The 22,909-nt window shown below is 39.5% G+C and overlaps 2 protein-coding genes and 1 long non-coding RNA gene across 3 annotated transcripts; 1 reads left to right on the top strand and 2 right to left on the bottom strand.

Annotated features, from left to right (window-relative positions):
* Positions 1 to 16,842: 16,842 nt before the first annotated feature.
* On the bottom strand, positions 16,843 to 18,080 carry LOC107760712 (NAD(P)H-quinone oxidoreductase subunit T, chloroplastic-like). The gene is made up of 2 exons (XM_016578811.2): positions 17,724 to 18,080; positions 16,843 to 17,444 (listed from the first exon to the last, which is right to left on the bottom strand). The coding sequence occupies exons 1-2, from the start codon at positions 18,050 to 18,052 to the stop codon at positions 17,024 to 17,026; spliced, it is 750 nt and encodes a 249-aa protein (XP_016434297.2). The 5' UTR covers positions 18,053 to 18,080; the 3' UTR covers positions 16,843 to 17,023.
* Positions 17,451 to 18,248, top strand: LOC142176441 (uncharacterized). Its single transcript, XR_012705060.1, has 2 exons — positions 17,451 to 17,755; positions 17,841 to 18,248. It is a non-coding gene; the product is annotated as an uncharacterized LOC142176441 (long non-coding RNA).
* Positions 18,249 to 22,132: 3,884 nt separating this feature from the next.
* LOC107760714 (monothiol glutaredoxin-S2-like) lies at positions 22,133 to 22,423 on the bottom strand. Its single transcript, XM_016578813.2, has one exon. It carries the CDS (start codon positions 22,421 to 22,423, stop codon positions 22,133 to 22,135), a length of 291 nt encoding a protein of 96 aa, XP_016434299.2.
* Between the last annotated feature and the right edge of the window lie 486 nt (positions 22,424 to 22,909).

The following is a 22,909-nucleotide window of genomic DNA, read 5'->3' as shown; positions in this document are numbered from 1 at the left end:
AAAAGTGTAGAAAAATATCAAAAATGAAACATTTAAGATGTCGCTCGGCATACACAATGCAACTCTCAAACTGGAACTACATTTCCCAACATCTGAAATCTCATGAAATCATAAGCTTTGGAATGTCTACAAGTATCTAACTCCAGAATGTCTAACAAAAGAAAATACAGAAGGGCTAATACTTAAAGAGAGAATAGAAAGGGAGTCCTCGGTCTGCGGACGCGATAGATATACCTCAAAGTCTCTGGGAAAATCGCCTCGCCTCAAGGGTGGTAGGACTGAGTCGGAGTACCTGGATCTGCACATGAAAAACATGCGCAGAAAGGGCATGAGTACACTACACCGGTACTCAGTAAGTGCCAAGCCTAACCTCGGTCGAGTAGTGACGAGGAAGGTCAGGGCCCTACTGAGTTTAAGTGAAAAACAAGGTATAACAATATAGAATAAGACAATATAATTAAGTGCAACAGTTTGAGTAACACAGGATATAAAGAACAACAACAACTACAATAGAGATGAATAATCACGGAAGGAATACAACTCAACCTAGAGATAACAATCGGAGATCTCCCAGGATACCGTCCTGTAGTCCCAAATATAAATATCCAGTGTATCTCCCGGGATACCATCCCATAGTCTAACTCATGGTGCATGGGGATCACCCGAAATACCGATCCGTAGTCCCAAATGTAAATACTCAGTACTAGGGGAATCTACTGGGTGCAATCCTGTTTCCAATATAAAAGTGCAGGGGGATCTCCCGGAATACCAATTCGTAGTCCCAAAGTAAACATGCAGGGGGGATCTCCCGGGATACCCTCCCGTAGTCCCAAAGTAAACACACAGCAATAACACGAAGAATACACAATTCAATTCAAATTCTATACCAAGGTAAAACAGGTATTTCTAGCCTAGCATGCTGCACATAATCCAAATAGGCAGTTTGAGCAAATAAAGCAATTAAGTCAATTAGACATGCTTCCCTAAGCTAACAATAGACTTAATTACAAGTAGTATAAACAGCAAAGGAAGCACGATTATAGTTACTTAATGAAAACCGAATTTTCAACATTTAGCACAAGTACGCACTCGTCACCTCACGTACAAGGCATTTCAAATATCAATAATACCAAATCCTAAGGATAGTTTCCCCCACACAAGGTTAGGCAAGCCACTTACCTCGAACTGGCTCAAAATAAACCCGAAACCATGCTCTTGCCACGAGTACTCAACTCCAGATGGCCCAAATCCACTGATTTCCTCTTCAAAATCCTCCCAAAATCGCCCTCTCCGAGCTCCAAATCGATTTTCTAACTTTTGATTTCGAACTCTCGAAACGTCTTATTTTCTGCCCAGCAAATCCGCTTCTGCGGCCAGGGACTGCACCTGTGGTCCCGCTTCTGCGGAAACTCAACCGCACCTGCGATAATTCATTAATCTCCCATTTCTGTACCTGCGACCAATTTACTGCATCTGCGGTCACGCACCTGCGTGAACACTTCCGCACCTGCGATTTCTAGCCTTTCCTCATATGGCCGCATCTACGGTCTCCCAGCCGCTTCTGCGGCGGCGCACATGCGATCCCATTCACGCAGATGCGGTTGTGACAGGTTCAACTAACATCAAAATTTTCCTAAGTCCAATTCAACTTTTGTTAAGCACCCGAAACTCACCCGAGGCCTCCGGGACCTCAACCAAACATGCCAACCAATCCTAAAATATTATTCAAACTTGTCCCAACCTTCGGAACGCTCAAAACAACATCAAAACACCAATTTAACATCGGATTCAAGCCTAAGAACTCTAAAAACTCTCAATTTATGCTTTCGATCAAAAAGTCTATCAAACCTGATCCGAATAACCTGAAATTTTGCACACACGTCACACTCAACGCTACGTAGCTACTCCAACTTCTGGAATTCCATTCAGACCCCGATATCAAAATCTTACTATCGAACCGGAAACTTCAAAAATTCAACTTTCGGCATTTCAAGCCTAAATAAGCTACGAACCCCCCAAAACACAATCCGAGCACGCCCCTAAGCCCGAAATCACCCAACAGAGCTAAAGGAACCGACAGAATTCCATTCTGAGGCCGTCTTCATACTGCTCCGACTACGGTCCAAATTCTAAAACTTAAACTCTCATTTAGGGACTAAGTGTCCCAAAACTCTCCAAAACTCTAAATAAATCATCCCGACAACTCACAATAGCAGAAACAAACACGGGAAATGCAGTTAACAAGGGATCAGGGCGTTAATTCTTAAAACGATCGGCCGGGTCGTTACGTCCTCCTACACATAAACATCTGTTCATTCTCGAACGGGCATTGAGACATACCTGAGGTAGTGAAAAGATGAGGGTAACGACTGCGCATATCCTACTCGGTCTCCCAAGTCGCCTCCTCGACCGGCTGACCTCGCCACTGAACCTTTACTGATGCAATATTCTTTGACCTCAGCTTTTAAACCCGTCTGTCCAATATCACCACTGGCTCCTCAATATAAGATAGATCCTTGTCCAACTAGACTGAACTGAAATCCAACACATGCGACGGATCACTATGATACCTCCGGAGCATCGAAACATGAAATACCGGATGAACTCCTGCCAAGCTGGGAGGTAAGGCAAGCTCATAAGCAACCTCCCCAATACGCTGCAATATCTCAAAAAGACCAATAAACCTCGGACTCTACTTCCCTTTCTTCCCAAATCTCATAACACCCTTCATAGGCAAAGGCCGAAGCAGAACCCGCTCTCCAACCATATAGGAAACATCACGAACCTTCCGGTTTGCGTAACTCTTCTGTCTAGACTGGGCTGTACAGAGTCTATCCTGAATCACCTTAACCTTCTCCAAAGCATCCTGAACCAAGTCTGTGCCCAATAATCTAGCCTCACCCGACTCAAACCAACCCACCGTAGATCTATACCACATACCATATAAGGCCTCGTACGGTGCCATCTGAATGCTGGACTGATAGTTGTTGTTGTAGGCAAACTCCGCCAATAGCAAGAACTGATCCCAAGACCCTTCAAAATTAATCACACATGCACGAAACATATCCTCAAGAATCTGAATAGTGCACTCGGACTGTCCGTCCGTCTGAGGGTGAAATGTTGTACACAACTCCACCCGAGTACCCAACTCATGTTGTACGGCCCTCCAAAACCGTGATATAAACTGAGTACCTCTATCTCAAATGATGAAAACTGGAATACCATGCAGACGAACAATCTCCCAGATATAAATCTCCGCCAGTCGCTCCGAAGAATAGGTAGTATACATAAGAATGAAGTGTGCAGACTTGGTCAGTCGATCCACAATCACCCAAATGGCATAGAACTTTCTCAAAGTCCGTGGGAGTCCAACTACGAAGTCCATGGAGATCATCTCCCATGTCCACTCCAGAATCTCTATCTGCTGAAGCAACCCACCCGGTCTCTAGTGCTCATACTTCACATGCTGACAATTGAGGCACCGAGCTACAAACCCAACTATATCTTTCTTCATCTGCCTCCACCAATAGTGCTGCCTCAAATCCTGGTACATCTTCGCGGCACCCGGATGAATGGAATACCGCGAACTATAGGCCTCCTCTAGAATTAACTCCCCAAGCTCATCAACATTGGGTATACATACTCGACCCTGCATCCTCAATACTTCGTCATCACCAATAGTCACATCTCTGGCATCACCGTGCTGAACCTTATCCTTGAGTATAAGCAAATGAAGGTCATCAAACTGACTCTCCCGGATATGATCAAACAAGGAAGACCGGGAAACCACGCAAGCTAGAACCCGACTGGGTTCCGAAAGATCCAATCTCACAAACTGGATGGCTAAGGCCTGAACATACATCGCCATGGGCCTCTCCGCTGCTGGTAAATAAGCCAAACTCTCCAAACTTCTGCTCGTCGACTCAAAGCAATCGGCCAACACATTGGCCTTGCCCGGGTGATACAAAATAGTGTTATCATAGTCCTTCAGCAGCTCTAACCACCTCCTCTGATGCAAATTAAGGTCCTTCTACTTGAACAGATACTGCATACTATCGTGATCAGTATAAATCTCATAAGGCACATCGTACAAATAATGATGCCAGATCTTCAAGGCATGAACAATAGTAGCTAACTCGAGATCATAGATAGGATAATTCTTCTCATGTACCTTCAAATGTCTAGATACATAGGCAATCACCCTACCGTCCTGCATCAATACCCCTCCAAGGCCAATTCTCGAGGCATCAAGTATAAGACCCCGAACCTGTAAGCAATATCAAAATTGGGGTTGTAGTCAAAGCTGTCTTGAGCTACTGAAAGCTTGCCTCACACTCTTCCGTCCACTAAAACGGAGCACCCTTCTGGGTCAGCTTGGTCATAGGGGCCGCAATAGATGAAAACCCCTCAACAAATCAACGGTAATAACCCGCCAAGCCAAAAAAACTGTCGATCTCTATAGCTGAGGACAATCTGGGCCAACTCTACACTGCTTCCACTTTCTTCGGATCCACCTGATTACCCTCATTCGATGCCACGTGGCCTAAGAATACCACAGAATCCAACCAAAACTCACATTTCGAGAACTTTGCATATAATTTCTTTTCCCTCAAGATCTGAAGCACTGTCCTCAAGTGCTGCTCATGATCTTCCTGACTCTGGGAGTATACTAGAATATCATCAATAAAAATAATGATGAATGAGTCAAGATATGGCCGGAACACACTGTGCATCAAATGCATAAAGGCTGCTGGGGCATTGGTCAGCCCAAATGACATAACAAGGAACTCATAATGACCATACTGAGTCTTGAAAGCAGTCTTCAGGATATCTGGCTCCCGAATCTTCAATTGATGGTAACCTGAACGCAAGTCAATCTTAGAAAACACTCAGGCACCCTGAAGTTGGTCAAACAAATCATCAATATAAGGGAAATGATACCGGTTCTTCACTGTAACTTTATTCAACTAGCGATAATCAATGCACATACGCATAGAACCATCCTTTTTCTTCACAAACAAGACAGGAGCACCCCAAGGTGATACACTAGGCCGAGTGAAACCCTTATCAAGCAATTCTTGTAACTAATCTTCCAACTCCTTCAACTTAGGAAGGGCCATACGATACGGAGGAGTAGAAATGGGCTGAGTGCCCTACAAAAGATCAATTCCAAAATCAATATCTCTATCGAGCGGTATGCCCGAAAGACCAGCTGGAAACACATCAGAAAAATCCTGTACTACTGGGACTGAATCAACTGTAGGGGTATCAATACTGACATCTCTCACATAAGCTAGATACACATCACACCCCTTCCCAACCATACGTTGAGCCTTAAAGAATGAAATAACTCTACTGGAAGTATGATCTAAGGTACCCCTCCACTCTACTTGTAGTACACCTGGCATGCCAGAGTCACAATTTTGGCGTGACAATCAAGAATAGCATAATGGAGAGACAACCAGTCCATGCCCAAGATAACATCAAAATCTACCATGTTGAGCAGTAATAAATCGGCTCTGGTCTCAAAACCACTAAGAGCAACCATACACGATTGATAAACGCGGTACACAACAAGAGAATTTCCCATAGAAGTGGAATTATAAACAAGGGAACTCAAAGAATCTCGAGGTACACCCAAATGCGGGGCAAAATAAGAAGACACATAAGAATAGGTGGAGCCTGGATCGAATAAAACCGATGCTCTCTATGACAAACTAGGACAATACCTGTGATGACAGAATCAGTGGCGACGGCCTCGGTACGGGCAGGAAGGGCATAATATCTGGCTTGGCCTCCCTCTCTAGGGCGACCTCTACCTCCCCGACCTCCACCTCTAGCTGGATGAGCAGGTAGGGTAGCAACTGGAGCTGTAACCATAGCCTAAGAACTCTGTAGGGCATGCTGTGGCTGAGAAGTCTATGGAGGTGCACCCCTCCTAAGTCTGGGGAAATCCCTCACCATATGGCGTGTGTCACCACACTCAAAACAAGCTTTGGGAGGACGTGGCGGCTGTGACTGGCTCGGGATAGGTCTGCTGGACTGACCACTGAAAGCACCCTGTGTAGGAGGCGCACTAGATACTGAAGGTGCATAATAAGGCTCCTGAAGCCTAAGAGGAGCTAGAATACCACTGGCTGCTGGAAGAGTTGAATGAACAGGGCGACTCATATAAACCCTACCATGACGAACTGCAGCTGGAGCACGAGCACTAGAATAATGGCCCGACTCTCGAGACCTCTTGGCCTCCCTGTCCTCTATATCCCTAGCATGCATACCCTCTATCCTTCTAGCAATGCTCACCACCTGCTAATAAGAAATATCCATCTCCAACTCATGAGCCATGTTGGACCTGTGCTGAGAATAATCCCCTCAATAAACCAATGAACCCTCTCGCAAACAGTAGAAACTAAGGCTGGGGCATGTCTAGCCAAGCTAGTGTAAAGGATAGCATACTCCAAGACAGTCATAGTACCCTGGCGCAAATGCTCAAACTCTGCGTGCCATGTGTCCCTGAGGCTTTGAGGAACATACTCTCTCAGAAACATATCTGAAAACTGAGTCCAAGTCAGGGAAGATGCCTCATCCGGACTGTCTAACTCATAAGTACGCCACCATTCATAGGCGGCTCCTCGAAGCTGGAAGGTAGTGAAGGAAACCCCACTCGATCCTGATATACCCATGGTATGGAGAATACGGTGGCACTCATCTAGAAATCCTAGAGCATCATCTGATGCTAGAGCATTGAATACAAGACGATTGTACTTCTTGAACCTCTCAAGCCTCAACTGCTCATCCTTGGAAGTCGATGCCCTGTCCTCGGGCTGATCTGGGACTGTAGGCTATACAGGAATAATCTCTGGGACCTGATCAACATGCACTCGCTGCTCAGGAGTGCGATCGGCGGGAGTCTGTGCTTCTCCCCTGGCCTAAGATGTAGCTGCAGCAAGGGGAAGCAACCCTGCCTTAGCCAGAGTGGTGTACATGCTCATGAACTACGCAAGAGTCTCTTGGAGCGCTGTAGCAGTAGTAGCAGTAGGCGTATCAGGTGCCTGGACTCCGGCTGGAACTGCTGGTGGCACCTCGGTGGCAGCTCACGCGGGTGCTCTGGCTGCACCACGTGCGCGTCCTCGGCCTCTACCCCGGTCCCGACCTCTGATGGCTCCAATAGGGGGTGCGGATGCCTGATCATCTCTGGTAGTACGTGTCCTCGCCATCTGTGAGAGAATAGAAGACAAAAGTTTAGAATTGTGATATGAAAAATCTCGCACAACAAGAAAATCAAATGAAGTGGAATTTTCCTAACAGTTACAAAGCCTCTCGTAGATAAGTATAGACGTCTCCGTACCGATCCACAAGACTCTAATATAACGGTATGTGATTCATGACTCCTATGAACCTAAAGCTCTGATACCAACTTGTCACAACCCAAGTTCTCCTCCTTGAACTGTCGTGACGGCACCTAGTCTCTACGACTAGGTAAGCCTAACAAATTGTAGAAACAGAAAATAATAGAAAGCCAAAATTATAGAAAAATATCAAAAATAAAACATATAAGATGCCGCTCGGCATATACAATACAACTCTAAAACTGAAACTACATTTCCTAAAACCCGGAATCTCATGAAATCAAAATCTTTTGAATGTCTACAAGTATCTAACTCTAGAATGTCAAACAAAAGAAAATACATAAGGGCTAATACTTAAAGAGAGAATAGAAAGGGAGTCCTCGGTCTACGGACGCGGCAGATATACCTCGAAGTATCTGGAAAAATAGCCTCTCCTAAAGGGTGGTAGGACTGAATCGGAGTACCTAGATATGCACATGAAAAACATGTGCATAAAGGGCATGAGTACACCACAACGGTACTCAGTAAGTGTCAAGCCTAACCTCGGTCGTGTAGTGACGAGGAAAGTCAGGGCCCTACTAAGTTTAAGTGAAAAACAAGGTATAACAGTACAGAATGAGACACTATATTTAAGTGCAACAGTAAGAAGTAACACAAGATAGAAAAAACAACAACAACTACAACAGAGACGAATAATCACGGAAGGAATACAGCTCAACACAGAGATAACAACCGGGGATCTCCCAGGATACCATCCTATAGTTCCAAATATAAATATCCAGTGGATCTCCTGGGATACCGTCCCGTAGTCCAACTCATGGTGCGGGGGGATCTCCCGAAATACCGATCCATAGTCCCAAATGTAAATACTCAGTACTAGGGGAATCTACCGGGTGCAGTCCCATAGTTCCAATATAAAAGTGCAAGGGGATCTCCCGGAATACCGATCCGTAGTTCCAAAGTAAACTTGTAGGGGAGATCTCCCGGGATACTGTCTCGTAGTCCCAAAGTAAACACATAGCAACAACACGAAGAATATACAATTCTTTTCAAATTCTATGCCAAGGTAAAATAGGTATTTCTAGCCTAGCATGTTGCACATAATCCAAATAGGCAATTTGAGCAAATAAAGCAATTAAGTCAATTAGACATGCTTCCATAAGCTAACAACATGCTTAATTACAAGTAGTATAAACAGAAAAGGAAACATGATTATAGTTACTTAATGAAAATCGAATTTTCAACAATTAGCACAGGTATGCACTCGTTACCTCACGTACAAGGCATTTCAAATATCAATAATACCAAATCCTAAGGGGAGTTTCCCCCACACAAGGTTAGGCAAGCCACTTACCTCGAACCGGCTCAAAATCAACCCGAAACCACACTCTTGCCACGAGTACTTGACTCCAGATGCCCCAAATCCACTGATTTCCTCTTCAAAATCCTCCCAAAATTGACCTTTCCCGAGCTCTAAATCAATTTTCTAACTTTTGATTTCAAACCTTCGAAATGTCTTATTTGCTGCCCAGCAAATCCGCTTCGGTGGCCAGGGGATCGCACCTACGGTCCCACTTCTAAGAAAACTCAACCGCACCTGCGATAATTCATTAATCTCCCATTTTCGCACCTGCGACCAATTTACCGCATAGGCGGTCACGCACCTGCGTGAACACTTCTGCACCTGCGCCTTCTAGCATTTCCTCATCTGGCCGCATCTGCGGTTTCCTAGCCGCTTCTGCGGCTCCGCACCTGTGGTCTCATTCACGCAGGTGCGGTTATGACAGGTTCAGCCAACATCAAATTTTCCTAAATCCAATTCAACTTCCGTTAAGCACCCGAAACTCACCCGAGGCCCCCGGGACCTCAACCAGACATGCCAACCAATCCTAAAATATTATTAAAACTTGTCCCAACCTTTGGAACGCTCAAAACAACATTAAAACACCAATTTAACATCGGATTCAAGCCTAAGAACTCCAAAAACTCTCAATTTACGCTTTTGATCAAAATGTTTACCAAACCTCGTCCGAATGACCTAAATTTTGCACACACATCACATTCAACACTACAGAGCTACTCCAACTTCCGGAATTCCATTCTGACCCCGATATCAAAATCTCACTATCAAACCGGAAACTTCAAAAATTCAACTTTCCGCATTTCAAGCCTAAATAAGCTACAGACCCCTAAAACATAATTCAAACATGTCCCTAAGCCCGAAATTACCCAACGGAGCTAACGGAACTGACGAAATTCCATTCCGAGGCCATCTCCACACTTCTCCGACTACGGTCCAAATTCTAAAACTTAAACTCTCATTTAGGGACTAAGTGTTCCAAAACTCTCCGAAACTCCAAATAAATCCTCCCGGAAACTCACAATAGTAGGAACAAACATGGGAAATGCAGTTAACATGGGATCAGGACGTTAATTCTTAAAATGACCGGCCGGGTCGTTACAAGCCGGTGAATCGGGCTGGCCAACCCAACCTTCGGACGAGGATGCTGAAAGAATATGGATGGAGTCTGCTGGCGGTCCAAAATGGGGGAAGGTATATGGGCTTCCTACTAAAAAGTTTCATCGCTATAAGTGTGGAATGCAAGGAATAGGGACTTCCTCGCAAGGGGAGCAACTTAATGGGGAGAGCCTCTCCGCTATATGGGAGACTATGACAAAGCTCACATCCGAGCTAGAAGCAGCCAAGGAAAGAGAAATGGTTAGAGATGATCAATTCCTTGGTATGCAAGCTGAGATCATAACTCTCCTACCTACTGGAGCTTTTCTGTTGCCCCAGTCTCGTGAGTCATCGCTAGAGGCTCAACCTGCACGTGATCGTTCCTCCCGTCCTCCCCGTGATCGTTCTTCCCGTTCTCTACAAGACCCTTCTCGATACCTTCTTGTAGACGAAAGTTCATCAGATGGTGATGATTTGTTGTACAAAATACTCCTTGACTTTTATATACTTTGAACTAGACAAATATAACCCGTTTTGAACTAGTTGTAATAAGTTTTAACTTGGTTTTGGATTTTTATGTTCAATTGAACTTTAATTTATTAGTCTTAATGTATTTATTGATTGCTGTTGTGTTGTTGTTGTTGTTGTTGTTGTTGTTGTATGTTTGCTATTAGGTGTATTGGTATGCTGGCAGGTGGTGTAGCTGCCAAAACAGGCATTTTATGCCAAATTTAAAACCCAGAAAACCGACCAAAGTTGGTCGGTTTCTAATTAAAAAAAATATTTTTCTGCAAATTACCAACCAAAGTTGGTCGGTAATCATTAAAAAAAAAAATAATTTACAATTACCGACCAAAGTTGGTCGGTTAATGAACAAGAAATTCCCAGAATTCAACATTACTAACCAACTTTGGTCGGTATTGTTAAATTTTAATTCTTTTAAAAAATATATATATTTTCATTTACCGACCAACTTTGGTCAGTAATTTTAAATTTAATAATTAATAAAAAAAACATAATTTAAATACACCGACCAACTTTGGTCGGTAAAATTAAATTATTAAAATACGTTTCCGACACCAAAGTTGGTCAGTAAATATTTTAAATTCTTCAGATGGTCGTTTTAACATACCGACCAACCTTGATCGGTAATTACCGACCAACTTTGATCGGTATATTAAAACGACTATCAAAATAGCGACCAAACGTATTTGGACACGTTTTGATCGGTAATTAGCTATAACCGACCAACGTTGGTCGGTTTTCTGGTTGGTATTTACCGGATTTCTAGTAGTGAAAGAATACGAAGAAATCTGTGGTTGTTTGGTCAAACTGGAAATTTGCTTATTGTTAATTTCTTGTCAAAACTTGCACGTTAATTTCTTCTAAAGATTTTACAAAGGCTTCTACATTTTCCAATTTTTTTTTTTTTTCTGCTTGCGAGGTATTGACTAGATGATTAACCGTTCGGGAATTGATTAAGAGCATGCAAGAGCAGCCAAAAGGGATCTATCAAATAATGTTTAATTAGGTCCACGAGAAATTTGTATAATTGGAACAAAGGATCAAATGCTCGTGGCTACAATGATGGCGTACACAAAACATAGAAGCCCACAAAAACATATATATTCAAAGAAGCAAGCAAAAACAAAACGAAGGAAATCCAAGAAAACAGCCAAATAATGCTGCTGCATGCCCCTTTAATAAAATACAGCTAATCAGGTCTTACTTGTTCTAATCAACTCCATATGTTATGTGTGATCCAATGGAATCTCCACTTTTTATGTATGCTAATAATAGCTTCAAAATCAGATCTTTCAGCAACTTTGAATTGTTAGAATTTTCTTTAAATGTAGTAACATAACAAACAAAATAAAATAGTTTCTTGTGGATATTTCCTACTTCTAGAACATTGGTTAAATTCTTTTTTCTTGTGGATATTACATGTTTCAAATTTCTTATAATATGTAATAGCTTTATCATATGAAATTGATCATGTAACTGGAGATTCCTATCATTTATGTTTAGTTTCTATACTGCTTCTCTTTTACAAAAACAGGAATATTTTCTCGATGTAACTCTGTTTTGATTTGGTTATTAAATAAATATTTATTGCCTTAAAAGAAAAAAGATGAGGGATATTTTTTTTTTTTTTTGAGTTTTAATCACTATCTTAACCGTTGTGGCAAAAATGTTTGACGTTATCTTCGTGACAGTTCGTCAATCATTGGACTATAAGGATGCCAAGATACGTCATATATCAAAGTAAACAATCTCGTTACACTAACATTTAACAAGAAATGATTAATAATTTTGAGAATAATGTGTGCATGTAGGTGTGTGCCTATGAGTGCTCGATATAGGGTAATATATCAAAGTAAACAATTTCGTTAAACTAACATTTTTCAAGAAATGATTAATAATTTTGAGAATAATGTGTGCGTGTAGGTGTGTGTCTATGAATGCTCAATATAGGGTATAAAGAGTGTGGAATATAAATAGTTAGCAGATTTGTTGGTCACGCATTTGACGATTTGTCTCACAATAGCTGACGATTGAAATTTACATAAGTTTAATTAAGACATTAGCAATTCTCCCGTTCGAAAAGAATAACATATTTGAAATACCTAAGTCAAATAATAATTTTTGCAATTCAATTGAACTTCAATTTCTTAGTAAAATATTTACATATTGAAACTCCATAATAGTAGTACTATTAATCATAATTGTACACAAATAAAAATAATAATCAAACAAAAGTTGTGTGACTTCTTAATTGTGATATTAAATTCCTATTACTAAAACTAACAGAGGAAGAAAAAAATAGAAAAAGAGGAAAGGACAACGTGAAAAATTAAGGGGGAAGTGCAGCAATAGCTACTTTTAAGTCCGCTATTTAAAATACTCACAATTTACCATATATTTAAAGATTATCCAATTCAGTCAAACTGAAGGATTAAGTATCCTGAATTTGAAAATTTTGGACTTAGTGTCCTGAATTTTTGAGCTGCTAATTTGAAATTCAGGACTAAGTGTCCTGAATTTTTTAAGTACTAATGTAAAATTCAGGATATAAAATTCGAACTTCAGGATACAATTTTTGAACTTTAGGACACGATGTCCTGAAGTTTGAATTTTGTGGTTTAAACTCTAGGACACCGCGTCCTGAAGTTTGAACAAAATTGGCTAATCTTTAAATAGTGTAAACTGTGGATATATTTTAGGAATTTTACCTCCTATAGCAAAGGTTAACATCTTATTTATTTTAAATAAATACCATTTAAAAAAATTATATTCTATAGATACCTTTTAATGTTTATAGCAAAATATCTAATTTTGGTTACCTCCTATCCCTAAGTCACTAAATACGCTATTCAGTTACACTATTTTTCTTTCTCTCTCTACTTTGATACATGCCATTCTCTTCCCCCATCGATGACGCACTTCTCCGGCGAATGTTCTCTGTCCTTTTCCTCATAATAACAAAACCTCTCAGATTCACAAAATCAGAGGAGGATTTGGACGAGGACGAAGAGCAAAACTCGCCTTCTCTGTCCTTTCCCTCATAATAACAAAACCTATCAGATTCACAAAATCAGAGGAGGATTAGGACGAAGAGCAAAACTCGCCAATTCTATGTCGAAATTCGCTGAAACGCGTGATTCGTAAAATCAATAATCGGCGATCCATCTTTCATCGACAAGGCGTTTAAGAAAAACTCAAATCCACTTTTTTGGTTGAATTTCTGTATGTATTTTAATAATTTGTAGAGAAATTATAGTGTAAGGATCTCAAAATATGGATAGTTTCATTAGTAAAATACAGAATTTGGATGCGTACCCGAAGATCAATGAGTATTTCTACATATATTTTAATGTATTTTCAACGTATCACGTTGTATTTTCATGTATTTCATTGTATTCATTATCTTTTTTTTTTATTGTAATTCAATGTATCTCGCTGTATTCCATGTATTTTATTGTATTTACTGTCTTTTTTTCATTATATTTCAATGTATCCCGCTATATTCTATGTTTTTCATTGTATTCACTATCTCGCTATATGCCATGAATGTATTCATATATTTTTTTTAATTAATATAATTTATGTATTTAGATGTATTATATAATTTCTCTGAAGATTGCTATGTTTTGGGGTATTTTTCGGTTGAGAATCTTTTTTATAACTGGAAATACAAATTTTGTGTGTTATAATTGAGTTTGTTGAGTTATATTAGGAGTCTGTTATGTTAATTGATTCACTTTCCGTTTAAAAATAGTGTATTCTCGGTGTTTCACGCCGTGAATACAATCGAATACAATAATCTGTTCAGCCGTAATCCCATGTTTCACGCCATGAATACAGTCGAAAACACTCGAATACAACAACTGATTAACTGGACTTCCCTGATTCACGCCTATTTTTGCTAATGTATTCATGAATACAGTAGCTTAAATACATCATATAACAACAGAAAACGTATCTACAATCCATAATATAGCAAATGGTATCTATAGATAACTAATTACCACTAAAAGATAAGTATTACTTTACTAAAATTTCTCTTTATTTTAAGCAATATGCTTAAAATTGGCTACCTTGTGTCATTTCCGCACATGAAACTCGGCGGAGTCGGATCCTTTCCGACCCGAACTCGAGCGAAGACCCACAACTGCAGTCTGCAGCCCCTTTTCCTTGTAGCGGAAGCCCTAATCAGATAGAAAATCTTTAGAAGTGAGAATAGTTTTTAGGGTGAATAGGTAGAAGGAAGATGCCTCCTCTGTCGTTGGACAAAATCGGCAAAGTGTTGCCCTTCTCCAGGCTCTTCAGGTAATTCTACTTCTCATTCCTTATTCGTATCTTAATTAATATTTATTAGGCTACAAAACAATAGTCTAGTTACGATATTATAATGAAATGAACCTGAACAGAGAGCAACTAATACAAAGGGGTCATATAGTTGAAATGGGCTAATTTGGGATTGAAGTGTAGTTGATTGATTATAGGCTTTGAAATTTGGCTTCTCCCACTGTATTTTTTTCATTCTTTTGATGAGTCTGTAATTCGGGTTTCTTAACCATTGTTTTCAGTTTTTTTTCGTTGTTGTTGTTGTTGTTGTTTGTTGTTGTTGTCGTTGTTGTTAAGTAGGTTTGGAATCAATCAACCGGAAGTTTTTGTTTCAAATTTTCTTTTTGAAGTAGCATCTCTTATGATATGTTAAGCTTTATTTTTATACTAAGGGGTCGTTTGGTAGGAGGTATTAGAAAAAATAATGCAAGCATTAGCTCTATGCATTACTAATACATTGTTTGGTATCTTTTTTCAACTTGTGTATAACTAATACTTGTATTAGTTATACACCATACTTGGCATTACCCTATGCATAAGTAACGCATAGAAAACCATGGCATTAGTAATACCAAGGCTTTAATGCATGCATTAGCATGGTTAAAGATAAAATTGTCCTTAAAATCTCTTAAAGGTAGAGAATATGGAGGGCATTTTTGTAAGCAACTATTTTTTTTTTAAAAATTATGCAATGCATTATAATTTTAATACACCACACCAAACAATAGATAAAGAAATAATATTTGCATAACTAATGCTTGCATTACTAATACAACATTACTAATACATGCATTACTAATACACCTTATTCCGCACTATTCTTATACACCCTACCAAACGACCCCTAAATGTATGCAAGTAATTTCTCTCTGCCGTATTCTCTTTTTCTTCATGTTGTACATTGCTGATCACGTAATTCTATGTGATGGTTGTACTGCATTTTTAGCTGTATTTGGTTACATTGTTCTGGGGTTCGCCTGAAGTGTATTCAGCATAATTCTTGTGCACTATTTATGAGACTTAACTACATAAGTTTGTTTCAGTGTTTTTCTGTTAGAAAAAAGCAAAAAAATAATCAACGCTTAGGGATTGAGAATTAGAGGAGGCTCAATGGATGCAGAGATTCATATCGGCAACCCCAACTAGAGTAGGCTGGAAGTATAGTTAATTGATTGACATTAGCTGGTGACCAACTTTATCCGATTTTGGATCTTGATCCTTATATTTGTGGACTTTGAATTTGAGCCCCTGCCGCGTCTTTTAAATCATTGTTTGGTAGATGATAATGTTTAAGCCACTAATCAACAAAGATTGCACATTTTTTGAGCAAGTTCTCTAACACAGTGCCTTGTAAATGGTCAAAATGTTGGATTTATATCTTACAGCAACCAAACCTTGTCGACGGGATTTTATTTTACATACCACTAGTATCTTTTTCCTTTTTGGTTGAAAGGAAGCGTCAACTTCTCTGGTAGGATTGTAATTCATTTGATATTGGAAGAGCAAATGGAATTTTAGAACTTGTCAAGCTTTTGAGAATTACATATTGGCTTAGCAGGAAACAATAAACTCTTGTTTTTATTTAGCATGAACTTTGGAGTTTCTTCGGTTCTTAGTATTAGTTTATTGATTAAAGAGTAGGTATTTAAATGCAAACTGAGCTTTAAAGTACTCTTCAGTTGGATTGTCATAATTTGCTTTTATAGATGAGAATGAGACACATGAGTTCATATTGTTGACAATGAGTTTCTGTGAGCCGTTCATATTTTGGTGCTTGTTTTAACAGGCAACTGGAGCTGGATGTGGAAACTGTAGTTAAGGTACTACAACCTGGTCCACTGGGCATTGTGGAACACAAATTTTCTTCGGATGAAATACAGAAGGCCCATGATACTGTTAAGCGGGCTGTGGGTAACTGGCGAAGGCAGGCCAACATTGAGAAACATAGCCCCGTCATGAAAGATTTTATCGATATATGAGAGTATTGTTGCTTCCTTTCTATCAATAATCTAATGAAGAGAAAATAATGTACATTTATAAGCTCAATAGAAATATAATTTAGCTATGTTCATGACTAAAGCTCCAATTGTTTTGTTTCCCGACCCAATCCATTGCCATATGAAATGGTTTATTTTTGTTGCCATTCTCTTTTAAAATCACTATGGTAACCTTAAGCTCAATCAGACATTTGAGTGCAAATATTTTACTCAATACATGTTTCGACTATTCATCAATTCACAGTTTCTTAACATCTTTGTACAATACTTATTCGAAGAAAGTCATGAAGTGTGTAGACAGTATAGAATGCTGTTGTCTTTGATAGTATCATGTATCATACATTGAGCAATTGTATGGATGGTTGTTTCTGTTAATATTGTTCCTTGAAGAATATTGCATATATAATGCAACAAAATGAAAAGATAATGATCAAGATATCAAATGTGAGGGCAGATTTTGCTTGATCACTCAGCTCCATGTTCCTTCCACCAAGTCTGTCCACCATATCTGGAACGGATTCCCAGTTTTCTATTTCTAGCATGCGCGGATCTTGCAGCTTTATTCTCATTTTCTCAGCTTCTCGGCTTGCTACCTCCTGAGCTAGTGTCCAGTCATAGAATCGACGTTGTTCCTCATCACTCAGGACATCATAAATTTCTTTTAGTTTCATGAATTTCTCTGATGCTGCTCTTATGGGAAGGTTAGTCGTATCTGGATGATACTCCTTTGATAGCCTCCTATATGCAGCTTTAATTTCCTCCAGATCAGCAGTTGCAGATACTCCCAAGAACCTGAATTCACAAACTTAGAATGATCATTAGATTTTCCCCGTGCTATGGAAAGATTCTGAAACATTGGAATTAGAATTTTCTGATTGAACTTTATCCCTTCTGATATATCATGTGTGCATTTTCTCAGAACAGGCAATTATATTTATGTATATCCTTTTCTTATCCTTAAATTAAGGGAAGTAGAAGCAACAAATGGAAACTCTCTCCTTTGAACTGTGAGCCACACATTTAGAGATAAGATAATAGCAAACTTTCTGGAGATAGAAAATGAAGATTAACTGGTAGTGAGAATCAGCTGAACTGTTGAGCAGGTCAGAGAATTTTTCATCAAGGAGATTCTTTTCGTCTGCTTTGATTCGTTCTTGTGCTGACTGTGATTTACTTCCTCCTACCCAGCCTTCATCTTCATTCTCCCAGTGAATTCTTGTATCAACACCAGGAGGAGCACGTTGTCGCTTACTGGGGCCTTCTTGGGTTGCACAAACTTGGAAACTGCCATGTTGGCTTCTCTGCTTTGTTGTCAACCATCGGCCATATGTTCTGTGCTCAGTGCTTTGGTTGCTGGAAAGGAAGGTGAATGGAGCTGGTGGAGATGTCGCTGAGGCCATGGGAATCGAAAGATGTTTGTGTCTAACTTGAGTTGTTTAGAGGAGGGGGCGCCTCACCACCTTGTCTTTCTTTGTGGCTGAGGAATTAACTGAGCTTTTTTACTCTTGTCCGTATTTGTGAAATATCAAAAACTTTGGAGTTTAATTTCTTTGCACTTACAGTTTAAAAGAATTTATATATGACAGAAATTGGAACACATTGATTTCGTTTATGCCGTCCTTCACTTTAGGACCTTTCCAAGCACGTAATCAAAGTTGAGTAACTTGAAAAATAAAATAGGTTACCTATTACAAGTTAAAATAGACTGATAGTGGAAAGTTAAACTTATATTACGCTGTCAAAGTCAAATTCATGATATTGAGCCACTAGAAAGACAGGAAGAGAGAAATTTGAGCATATGCAGCTTCAGGAGGAGGCAGAAGTTGATACTCAAGTGAAGAATCACCATAGAATAGCAACTAGAGTACTAGACATTCCAAGTTCAAAGAAAGTGAGGGACAGGAAACTGGGAAACTGAGCAATTGGAAGAGAAGGTTGAGAATCAAGATATGGAATATGTGCAAGAATAAAACAACGAATGTGGCTATGATGGGTTACTTATCTCCAAGTGGAAACTCAAGGTTTAAAGGATGAGGAAGAATTTGTTAACTTCCTTTGATTAGACAGATTCGTCGAGTTTTTTTAAGAAGAGACACATACATTAAAGGAAACAACATTGTCACAATCTAATTATGCAACAGCCTGAACAAGTCTTGATCACACTTTTGAAACTTTTGGGAAGCTTGTTTAGTTCATAGCTCACAATGTGAAGGAATGGATATCCATTCTTACGCTGATTTTAGAAATTATATAACGCCAATAACCCCCCTCTGTGATTTGCATTCAAGAGTACCACCTAGTGGTCAATAAAGTGAGACAATAATTATAAAGTCTCATGTTCAAATCTAGTGGCAAAAATACTAGGTAATTTTTTTTATAAATCTTTCATCCAAATTGGAGGTTGTTTGTGTCACGACCCAAACTGGAGGGCCATGACTAGCACCCGACCATACTTGCCGAGCACCAACGTACATTTTATCTAACCTTTTTTTATTATCTTTTAGGGTTGACGAGATCAATATAAATGGTAGACCTGGATCATGGACAACCAACAATAAAATATGATGTCATGAACATACATAACAGGGGATGACCAGACAATCAAGAAACTACATATAAGGTACGAGCTACCACACTACCATGAAAGACTATACAACAAAAGCCAGCCGACAAGGCATACCAAACTATACATGAGTCGACACCTGTCTATGAGCCTCTAAATGAACATAAGTGATGCAACATAGCCGGAACAGAGCCCCGACATACCCATAATGTCTATAACAAAAATGCATACCAAGACCACGGCAAGTCCGGAGAAGGGATCTCGCCAATCACTGCTGAACTGGACAACCTACTGTGGTGGGGGAGCTACACTTGCCTGTCTATCAGGGCCTGCAGCACGACATGCAGCGTCCACACACAAAAGGACGTTAGTACGAATAAAGTACTGAGTATGTAAGGCAGAGAACCATAAATACGAACAGTAATGTAAGCAGGGATAGAGAATATACAACCTGGAACATCTGAGTACCTCTAAGGGCTACTGACATGAAATGCATGATACATATGTATGTATACATAAACTTTTAAAACATACGCCTCTGTGGGCATCATCATCATCATATCGTACCCAGCCATAATAGGCTCGGTAAAAAAAGTACCCGGCCATCATAAGGCTCGGTAGAATCGTACCCGACCACGTAGAGCTCGGTAAAACCCAACTGATCAGTGGTTGCACAATAGGTGCCGTACCCGGCCAACTATAGCGTGGCTCGGTAGAGTAAAATAGATACATATATATAATGCATGCTCGACTCATGGAATCACATTCTAAACCTTTCGGAGTGACGTAAGGTCGGTATCCTCTGTACACATTATTAGGACTAACTCTTCACTATGAACCTTATAAGAATCAGGAAGTACCAACAACATTGATAACATAAGAATAAGAGAAGCAACATTAACATCAATCGTTCCATAAGAGGGAAAGCAATGTAAGTACTGCTAGCTTCTAAGAGTAGAGTATCTTTGGAAGCTCGTTCATTACATTATGTACAATCGGAGTCGTGCAAAAGAAGGAAAGGGATAGCCTCACATACCTTGTATATACTGCCCCAATCGCAAGCTATGCAATTGTCACAACTCCTTAGTCTACAATAAGAGAAACGATACTATCATTATCATTTAAGCGTCATAACTATTATGTATCGACCACAACCTATTTTACGTTGAAACGGACAACACCTCCCCTATATATATGACTTCACACCATTCAAAACAATCACCAAACAGCCCAAACAACATCAATAATAAACATATTGAGCCTCCCAAAACAGTCCACGCACAACCTAATTACATCATACATGCGACGGCCACCGTAGTCGTGTCAAACGACCTGGAAATATTACGAATAACTATCAGCCCACAACCCTACATATATATGGTATTTCTCCACACCCTTCCACCTCCAAAACTCCACAAAATAGTAGTAAAACACGCAGCCCAATAGCAACACAAAATAGTCCACAAAATAGTTTGCTACAAGTGAATAACTCGAACTCACGGCTTCCGATCACAGTCCCGTGAGTTCTTACATGTATAGAACGAATTACCATGAATTCACAGCAGAGAAAAATGTATGAAAGATGACAGTAACTTACCTTACTTGTTGGATAACTCAGCACTTCCTTTGGTTCTTCAAACTCTAGGTTTTACCTTCAAATAGAACTTGAAAGAGAGGGAAAATCGATTAGGGTTTGTGTGGGATTTTTGGGGAGGAGTTGCAGGGGTTAACTTTGGTTTTGAGGGTCTGAAATATGGATGAAATAACTGAGTTCATAACCCCTTAAAAGTCCTCTCTTGGCCGACTTAGGTCTTTTAATTTTGTCCTATCATTTTGGCAAGCAGGTGATGCACCTACTTGTCATCTACCAATCTGCGCAGGCTTGCAAAAATATGAATATGTCTATACTCCGAGATTGTATTGACAAACGGTTTAATGCGTTGGAAACTAGACTCATAGATCTTTAATTTGGTGGATATATCACCCCGTAATTCCTTGTAAATTAGGAGAAAAGCTTAGAAACATTTGACCTAATGTTTAAGTTAAATTATGAACCTAAGTTGCGACAACGTTTGTCCGACTTTTATTTCATAACTCGTTTGATTTCAAGACTTATGATACAGATATTATATGATTCAAATACCTTAATACATGACCTCTTGAGTGTATTAAGAACCTCTAGGTTTACCTGAAAATACGAGTTACAACATCCTTGATTCGTTTAACTTCTAATACTTGTTAATCACCCTTATACACCCTTGTATCACTTAAGACCAATAGGATTAACTTCTTATCATCTCAAAGATAATTCCTTCTTGGATTTATGTTAACTAATATATGGCATGAACTAGCGCGTGTGGATATGGGTTGTAACATATAGTTACCTGGTACCTTTGATGATGGTAGCTAACACATACTCTGTCGAAATTGCGTGCAAGCTGACCCGGACACGACTATTATAAAAATAAAAAAAGCTCCTTAGTCTTAAATTTTTTGGTTTATTTGCTTTGAATACAGGGGTGAGAGTCAGAGTCTAAACCCACTCCTCGATGGTTTCACAACAAATGAATAAAAAAAGTGAGCGATAAGAGGAATGAAGAGTTTCGTGGAAGTCACAACCCAAAATCGACAAGTCTATGACATTGTATGTAAATGCTTATGAAACATTAAGTACATCTCTGTTGGGAAAACAGAGACTTCCATTGAGCATGTTAAAGAAAAGATGCTCAAATGACTACATTCAAGTCCGTAAACATTGCTGTCAAACCAAACTACTAGCCATTACTATTCATCTTCTTGTTCATAAGTTTTACCGGCATATTAGAAAGTGGATCCGAAGTAATCGTGCCAGTAGATTTCGAATACCAAATGTCTAAAAAAAGAAAAAGGAGGGTAGATATACACTGTATAAATGCTACTATAACCAAATAGCTTTAGCTTTCTTGAGCAAAGGAATAAGCCTTCCCTCTAAATGGAGAGTCATGATCTCATTAGCACCACCAATTAATTCTTGTCCAATGAAAACTGCTGGTACACTAGGCCTTCTCCCTGATGCCAACAGTGCCTTTTCCAATTGTAGGCCATTGGAAAGTTCATCTAATTCATATACAGTTAAGTTAGCACCAAAACTTGATATTAGTGTCTTTATAGTGTGACACATGCAACACTTGCTTTTGCTGAACATCACCACTGGCTTTTCTGCTACCATCTTTTTCACTGTCTCCATAATAAGAGGAAGATGGGACAAAAAGAGAAAGTACTGATATTAATTTGACGAGGTGAGTTGATCAGTTGTTGAAGTGATGATGAAATCCAAAACCCCTTGAAGCTATTTATAGAATAACAGCGACGTGTGTCCTGCAGTTAAATTAAAAGAAAGAGAAAGGAAAGAATAAATTCAAGGTCTCTTTCAGATAAGGCGTTGAAACTGTTAGATACGCAGGCATTCCAGATTCTTGATACTGCATTAAAGTGTCCAAAAAAATGCAATCCTTCTTATAAATTACTAAGATCTTTACACGTATGGATGTTAGTATGTGAACTTCATTGCATATCTGCATATTTTTTCTAATTACTTTTAACATATTGGAATATGATATTTGGTAAATAATTTAAGTTATATGCACCTAGCGGGAGCTAAGTACACCGGGTTGGTGGATCAGAATTCGAAGTTTATGGATTCTCAATTTACACG

Source organism: Nicotiana tabacum, chromosome 22, assembly GCF_000715075.1.
Source record: "Nicotiana tabacum cultivar K326 chromosome 22, ASM71507v2, whole genome shotgun sequence".
In the NCBI taxonomy this organism is placed as follows: Eukaryota; Viridiplantae; Streptophyta; class Magnoliopsida; order Solanales; family Solanaceae; genus Nicotiana; species Nicotiana tabacum.
The sequence above is the reverse complement of the archived record's forward strand: the minus strand, read 5'-3'. Positions and strand labels throughout refer to the sequence as shown.

Bases quoted from the DNA above. Each gene is read 5' to 3' on its own strand.
- LOC107760712 (XM_016578811.2), bottom strand. From the start codon at position 18,052: ATGGCCTCAGCGACATCTCCACCAGCTCCATTCACCTTCCTTTCCAGC. The intron at 17,445-17,723 runs GTTAATCTTCAT...TTGTGAATTCAG, and splicing joins TCAGCTGATTCTCACTACCA to GTTCTTGGGAGTATCTGCAA.
- LOC107760714 (XM_016578813.2), bottom strand. From the start codon at position 22,423: ATGGTAGCAGAAAAGCCAGTGGTGATGTTCAGCAAAAGCAAGTGTTGC.